An 8152-nucleotide genomic window follows, 5' to 3' on the forward strand; every position below is an offset into this window, starting at 1 on the left:
TCTTGGAAACTCTAAAGAAAACGTTTAAGTGACATAGGCTCTATTTAAAATGTATAACTCACTAAGGCTGAGCCTATTTTCATTAACTTTTCATATGCTTAAGCCAAGTTTTATAATGAGCCACCACAACTTGATTTGACTTTAATGCCAACTGAAACACTGCCAGCCTTTTAGATAGGATGTAATGTAGTCCAATTACGCAAGTGAACATTGCTAGGCACGACAAGCCTTTAGTAAAGCACTTTTCCACCTGTCAGGTGTAATTGCAGTCAGTAGCGACTCATTGCGGCTATCAAGATCAGAGCCAGACGCACATTACCCCCAGTCAGTGGGCCATTTGTCTGTGTCACATTATGAACATTTAATTGAAGGTTATGCATGACGCCAGTTGGCAAATGCTTAAATAGATATAACCAGGCCATAACCATTCAGTTTTATACAGCCAGATTGTGCGAGAGTCGTCAATTGCATTTTAATACGATTATTTAGTGATTATTATTGCCGTTGCCGTTTACTACTGAGTGAGCTTTGGCCAGTCGCTATGTGGATTTATTAATAACATTTCTGTTTTACTTTAAGTGTTGAACATGTTGAACTTCAATATTGTTGATTAAATATGCTATACTCTGTCAGATTAAGTGCTTATATAGCTGACATTTATTGTGCTCTCTCGAAGAACTTTGTAACTATAGCCAAAATGAAAAGTGAGGTCAGCGAGTAGAACTTAATTTCACCTTCTACTGCTCTCAGCTTGCAAGTGTTAGCAGTTTAATGGAATTTTTAATTTATGCGCTAAGCTTGTGCATTATTAAACATTTTTGAATATTATTAAAAATGCAAGCAAAGAAACAAAAAGCACGACAAATTTGTAGTTTTCCCCTATTCGACAGCTGATTACTTTGGTTTGTGCCGAGCATTGATCCATCCGAGCAGCAACTCGACAAGGAACACCACAGCACTGGCCAGCATGGCCAAGAGCAGCGCGAATAGAGCGGGAGCAAAGTGCTTCAAGTCCACCTCCACTTGGGTGGCCTTGAACAGCGAACAATCTGGCTTTGGCAGCGTCCACAGTCTGTCGTTGTACTGCATTAGACCAGTTTCGCGCAGATGGAGCACAGCATGGGCCAAGTGCTCTCGCCATGGTGAGCTCTTGGACAGCACAGAGCCGGCAACATACGGGGGATTGAACATGATCTCTTGCAGCTCGCAGAACTGTTGCTCATCGAGCAGTTCAATCAGCAGTCGATACATGCGATCGATGGCCGAGTGGAAGGCAAAGCCGCCGCCTCGAATGCGTTCGGCGCCCTGTTGGATGTCCAGTATGTTATTTTGGTGGTCACGACAAATGCGATGGGTGTAGACATCTCGCACCAGCTGATTGGTGGTGTTGGTGAAGAGCACAAAATTATATGAAATGTTCTCCATACCAATCTCGAGGTTGCTCTCGTACAGCGCCTGGAGAGTGAGAATTGTGCGAGGCGTATCCGAGAGCAACGAGCCCACAATGAAGGCGCCATAGAATTGCATCAGCATAAAGCTGAACAGGCAACTAGCGCTAATTAGCAGTCGAGTTGATGGCAAACGGAACAGCTCCAAGGCTGGACCCTGCTGCAGATACGTTTCCAGTATGGTGAACCAGACGAATGCCAGGTGTCCGCCCACTGCCGGCAATTGATGTTGCAACGTGTGCTCGCGTCGTTCCAGATTGATGTGCAATGGCAGCAGGATGGTACTGCACAGCACCAGAGCGAAGACACACCACCAGACCTGTGTGCTGAGTGGCTCAAAGAATATGTTGCGGATGCTGCTTCGGCGCGGGTGGCGAAACAAAAAGTGTATGCTGAATCGAAGATTGGCGAGTTTCATTAATTGAGATGCACATGTGTCGAAGGAAGTACTTACAGCTGTGTATGCAACACGGGCGAGAACTGCACATAGCGCTGCCTGTCGAGCACAAAGCGCATGGGGCAGAGGGCAAAGTGCGCCTCGCCGCTTGTGACTTCACCCATCACACCTGACCAGCTGCCATTTGGCTGCAGCTGGCCCCAGTTGTCGGTGAAGCGAACGTCTAAGCTGCAAGTTGGAGTCAATCAGTCTGGCGGTTTAGATTTCTAAAGTTAGTCTGCTCACCTTAGGTTAAACAGACTCTCCATGAGGCGAAATAACTGAAAGGTTTTCCGTTGCATCGGATCCAACTGAAGCAATTGCCTGTCGTTGCTTAGATAGCTCAAATCGTCAAAACCCGGCGGCTTCTCAATCAACTGCGGATTCGAGATTGCAGATTGAAGTGATTAAATTGCTTTTGCTTTTATGCTTTCCAGCTGTTGCAACTACTTGCCGCAGTGCTGCCAATCAGCGTTATGTTGCCCAAGTTACTGCGTCGCCTCAGCCAACTCTGGTTGAATTTCGGCCAAAGTCGATAGCCAGCTGCCAAGCTCCATGCACCCTTTGATTCCACAAGCAACGGTGTCTGTTGACCCAACCTATACACATCGTACAACAGCCAGCTTGCACAGAGATTGCTGTGTCTGAAAGCAATTATAATCTTGAAAGCCAAATATTGCACATACGCCTCGTTGTACACAACTCACTTGCCACACGGCACGCCTCTGATTGCCACTGTTATGTCCGCATCAATGCTTATGTTATATGCAGACAAATGCTCTTTAATAATACTCTCGTCTGTTCGATTCGCATGGCCGGAGCCCAGCATAAACCACGCCTGACTATTGTTAAAGAGACCCGCCTCTGAGGCTGCTTGGTATACCCAAAGTTTTGCAGCATCGCTCTCGAATGCATCGACGAAAATTGCAGTGCGTGGCGCCTCATAGTAGAAGAGCTCTTTAAAATTCACTCCCATTCTGGGTGTAAAGAATTGTATCCTATAGTTGGACACAAGTAGTCTTCGGTAGCCCTCCATTTGCTGTGTCCAGGTCCAGTTGGGTGGCTCAACTTGTGGGAGTCGCAAGAGAAGCGCATGCTTTAAGCGGTGGCAGCGTAAAAAGTCCTCAAAGGCGAGCAGGTCATTGGAATTTATGTTTTCAATTTGCGCGCCACATAAAAATTTTGCCAAAATTATAAAAATCCATAGATTTATTTTCACTTGCAACTTAATCATTTTATATGGCTACTTTCACTTGCCCAAGCCACTTTTCTTCTCGTTTTTATTATTTCTCTCGTTCCGCGACTTGCTTTGGCTTTTTGCGATGGCCTCGCCGGCTTTATAAAGCAAAGGGCAGTGCATCACAAATACCATCGCATGTGCATAATTTATGCGCTTTTGTCAGTGAAACGGGCTCTTTATCCTACGTAACACCACAAATTGCGAGGCAGACAAGCAAATTGTGCGTTAACTGCGACTGCCACATGACAGATTAATTTTCCTAATCATAAAAATACCAGAAAATTAGCAATATTATTAGATTGTTATGCGAATCGGAGGTATTAGGAACAATTTATTTTAATTACCAGTGGTTTAACTTTTTAAGTGCTTGTTTTTACCAATAGCTTCATTTAATATATACATATATTATTTGTTACCAACTTACAAAATATGTGATAGTATTTTTATCCTATGTCTAACTAACTATAATTACTTCACTTCTAATCAATTTTAAGATTGAATTAATTTTTATGTCCACATTATGAATATATAATAATTATAATCGCTTTTTTTGTTAAAGATGTTTTATATGTTATACCCGCTTCCTGGTTAGGTTAGAAGAGAAAAATTTATGTAGAAGACAGAAGGAATCATCTCAAGTCCCATAAAGTATACCATATATTCATGATTAATGTCAAAGATATTCGTCTGTCTTTCCGTTTTGCGTCTGCTCGTTTGAACACCTAGACTATACGTGAAAAAATATTTTTAGATGTCGAAACAATTGAAATGCAAGCGTAATTTTAAAGCCAGATTTTTGATACATATGGTACAATCTTAGCTACAGCTTTGATTTCATGTCAAAAACAGTTACTTCATTAGAGTTTTAGCTGCTTTGGTTGTCAATATGATATTTTTTTTGTATATATAGTGAACTCTAAATGTAGCACTATATCGATGTACCAAATATAGCCATCGCTATATTTTAATACATTTTGATAATATTGATTTATTAATATTAATAGCCTAGTACACTCGACTGCAGCTTTCGTAATTATTTCAGTCATTTAGAATCTGAAGTGTTGCAGAAGCATGCATTCTGTGTTTAATTGACATTAGTGTCCTGACTTCTATTTCTACATAAATCCGCTTTTATAACTATACTATAAATAAAGTGTTCCTAATTTTGAAAACTTTGTAAAATATGATTTAATATCAGTTAAACTTTGCTTTCACGATTTTCAGTAAAATCATGTTTTGGCTTTTTAAATTTTTCTTTCATTTGGCGACTTTAAGAACCACAAGCAGATGGAACATTAAGCAGGACAAAGCTTGCAGCATTAGCGTGACATTATCTGACTGCAGCCAAGAAGCTGCAAGAAACGACAGAAACGCGTGTTAACATCGAGGGAAACGTAGAATCTTTCTATGCTCCGCTATAGAGGTTTGTAAACTAACCGAGCGGGTGTGTGTGTGTGTGTGTGTGTAAGCGGGAGAGTGAAGGAAAAAAAAGGAAAAATACAGCACGGCAAATTTTGGTGAAACTTGAGAGAGCAAATCCTGCAGCTTGCAACTTAATTTCATAGCACGCCAATGTCGCGTTGCATGCAACAGCAGCAGCAGCCTCGTTTGGGCAATTTGCTACGACAGAGCTTGCCACGTGCTGTGGCAGCAGCTAGAAATAGCAACAGCAACGGCAACAGCCATGGCAACGGCAAACAGGACTTTAAGAGCCTGCTACGAAATGAAAATGAATTACATTTAATTTGCTGACATTTTGGGTGAAAACGTCTTTGTTTTCCCTTTGTTTTGTTTTCTTCCGGCGGACATGGGCGTGAGCGTGGTTGTTAACTGGGGCGTGGCTGTTTAGTTCACATTGCCGGTAATGACAAAAACATTTGCTGCAAGGCCACATGCAAATGCAACACAGCAACATCGTCGGAGTCCTCGCCAACATAGGAGTAATCCGTCTGCAAAGAGAAGGAGGAGGGAAGTTTCTGCATTTTATCGCAGATTTTTGCATCAAATACGCGAGTTGCATACGGACGCAAGGCAACGAGTGAACGCTTCACGCTTTCGGAACAAAAAGAATTTGTTCTATTAAAAATGGAGCGAGAAACACATGCCGAAGAGAGACAAAAATTGCGCATACGCCATGTTAACCGTGTACGCGACAAAAGCGCAAGTGACATTTAAATATTTCTGTTTAAATTTTGTCTTTCTCGTTTTGTGCTTTTCTTTTCCTCTCTCTTTTCCTTTTCGGCGGTTATATCGTGTGTTTTTTTCTTTTGACATTTTGTCACACATGTCAGACACAACGTGCAAAAATTCACCGAAAAAGAAATAGAAGGTAAAAAGTTTTCATTTAATTTTTCATACGATAAATATACTCGTATATGGATGGTATGTTTCCATGCAGTGTTCTCTGCGTTTTGCCAGCTTTTCCACCTTTCCCGCCTTGCTAAATTGGCCGCCGGGAAGTTGCCTTCACTGTCTGCCTTAGCGTATGCATTTTGATGAGTGATTTGGCATCTGACTTGGTAAGCTCCGCATGTTCTGACAGTTAATAAATGTTAATTTCCCAGCGAAAACAACCTTTGGCGGATTTGACGCATTTGATACTCGCGGCGCTGTCTGGTTACATGGCAGCTATCTCGATGTCTTCGTATCTCAGTCTTATCCCCACGGAATATTCTGACATTTTTTTATTTTTGTGTTGTTTGTGGCAAGTATAATTATACTCGAATTTAATATCAGACATGCCACTGGGTAATAATTTATTTAAAATTGTCACAAAATTATGCTTGCGCCATTAGCTTTTACGTAGCACAACAGTTTTGCCACACAAGACTAATTTCCAGGGCAGCTAAAGAGCTTTGGAGTAGCCATGGCAAATGATATGCATCCAGAGCTGAAATATCAACAATGTGATGTAGAAAAATAAATTTTAATTAATTTTACAATAACGGACATCATTATTATAATTTGCATATTTTCCGTACAGTATTTTTTCTCACAATTATTTTGGCATTTCGAGCGGCAAGCTCTGGCAAATCTGTGCACGTAGGCTGAAGTGTATTTGATATAAAAATATATGCAAAAAAAAAAAGGAAAAACAACAATTAAAAGGAAAGAAAAACCCCTGCAGCTACGAATGTACCATAAAATGATTTAACAGCCTGCAGAACTGGGAACTTTCCTTTTCGGAGGCGATGCGAGGCGCCTTAGCAAAGAGGAAATATTGTTGGAAAAATAAAAATTACTTCAATTAAGCGTGGAAATAAAAATCAACAAATGGTGCTAGGCATGAAACACAACTACGGAAAGCAGAAAATGTGAACTAAATAAACGCAAAATTGATGAGAAAATTCAATTTGGCTCCCAGGGTCATAAGCGGCCATTAAATTTTTTAAACCGAAATTTTAGGCAAATTTTAAGCGTAATCACAGTTTAATATATGTAAGTTCTGCCTTTCATTATTATTTAATGGTCGCGTGAACAATTTTCTTTATTTTATTTTCATTGAGTGGAGGGAAAAGTAAAGAAAATGAATTCCCTCAGCAGTTGAGCTACATTAAGTCAACTCATTATGAAATTACGACTGCTGCTGCTTGCAAAGAAAAAAGCCGTAAAGAAAATAAGTAGAAAATCGCAATGGCGATGACGGGAAGCACGAAAAGCCGACAAAGAAAACAAATTAAATTTAATCGATTTGTGAAAAGCTGCCAGCCAACACAACGTCATCAACAACGAAAAACTACTGCAGAAATAGTACAACTAAAACTAGAAGTTTGCCAAGGCGCATAGAAAATTAAGTGAAGTGCGCTTCAACGAGAACCAAACGGGAACCAACCAAGGACCAACGACCAATGGCCAACACCAGAAAAAGCTACTTGGCGTGAAAATCTTCCGCCTTCTCACACATTCCCTCCCTCTCTCTATCTCTCACTCTCTCTAAGCGCATTCTAAACAAATTAAAATTCAATTAAAAAGATGAAATGCCATTTCAGTGCTTTATAACTAAGAACGTAGACCAGAGATTGGCAGCAAAGCCCAGCTGGCTGCCAACGTTCCTGCAATGCTGTTCGCATTCTTGGTGCTTAACACTGTTCAGCCAAGCTTTATAAACGGGCTAAGCAGATAAAAACCACTTAAGAAAAATTTTAAATATATTCTTATGGTAAACGGTTCAGCACTCAATAATTTAAATATTTTTACATACTATATTTAAATTATACATATTATACGAGTATTTATATTATTGCTAATTACTCCATTGATAAAATTAAAGAAATTGCTTATCACTTGTGCTGTTTAACCTGACAAAATGAAATCCCTGAGAATATCCAAGATCGAAAAGGTTAAAGGTTAAAAAACTTAAATCACTTGAAGTCCTTTGACACCATTGATATTTTCAAACGGAAGTGCTGTTAGCGGAAATCAATTCCTCTAGAGATTTGATAATCTTAATGGATGTATATAAATAAATTCGACCTTTTTAAATATAACGCGGATATTTTATAACTTGTAAATTTGAAATAATCTGAATGGCATTTGCAAATACAAAACAATTTGAAAATGTTGCTTATAATCGAAAGATTATTTTTGGCATTTCTTTGTTGCACAGTGAAATCGGCAAGTGCTCAGCAAGTAGAGTAGTTTGCAGCAATGATGCTGCCGAGACTGATGTTGATGGTGATGATGATTTGCGTGCTGTTGGCTCTTTTGGTTCCGCTGTTTAATCTCAACTAAAAGGCATCGCATTCAATTCATTTAGCGGCAACACATTATCACAGACGCCAAACATCATCAGCGTCATTCCCGTTTGCTGTTCGGTTGTCATTGGCTACAGTAGCAACAAGAGCAGCAGAGCAACAACAACAATAACAATCAGTTCTGTCGTTGCTTTTGAGGGTGTCATTAATGCTTCACGCAACTTGAGACTTGAAGCATCATTTTCAATTACGGTTGCTGCCTCCGACATTTTGCCGTTTATGATTTTTGGTCAGCCGGTTTGGATTTGCCAATTTTCTTTTTCACTTGCTGTTT

General features: G+C 40.1%; 1 protein-coding gene and 1 long non-coding RNA gene across 3 annotated transcripts; one reads left to right on the forward strand and one right to left on the reverse strand.

Annotated features, from left to right (window-relative positions):
• Window positions 1-894: 894 nt before the first annotated feature.
• LOC133836666 (ionotropic receptor 75a) lies at window positions 895-2860 on the reverse strand. The gene is made up of 5 exons (XM_062267258.1): window positions 2592-2860; window positions 2342-2528; window positions 2131-2261; window positions 1903-2073; window positions 895-1840 (listed from the first exon to the last, which is right to left on the reverse strand). Exons 1-5 carry the CDS (start codon window positions 2858-2860, stop codon window positions 895-897), a joined length of 1704 nt encoding a protein of 567 aa, XP_062123242.1.
• A 1417-nt stretch (window positions 2861-4277) lies between these two features.
• LOC133836899 (uncharacterized) lies at window positions 4278-7301 on the forward strand. 2 transcript variants are annotated; one of them, XR_009893756.1, is made up of 3 exons: window positions 4278-4547; window positions 6108-6566; window positions 6631-7301. It is a non-coding gene; the product is annotated as an uncharacterized LOC133836899 (long non-coding RNA). The 2 variants fall into 2 exon arrangements; XR_009893755.1 differs by having other exon boundaries at window positions 6108-6562; window positions 6631-7300.
• Window positions 7302-8152: the final 851 nt, after the last annotated feature.

This window comes from Drosophila sulfurigaster, chromosome 2R (assembly GCF_023558435.1).
Source record: "Drosophila sulfurigaster albostrigata strain 15112-1811.04 chromosome 2R, ASM2355843v2, whole genome shotgun sequence".
Lineage (NCBI taxonomy): Eukaryota > Metazoa > Arthropoda > Insecta > Diptera > Drosophilidae > Drosophila > Drosophila sulfurigaster.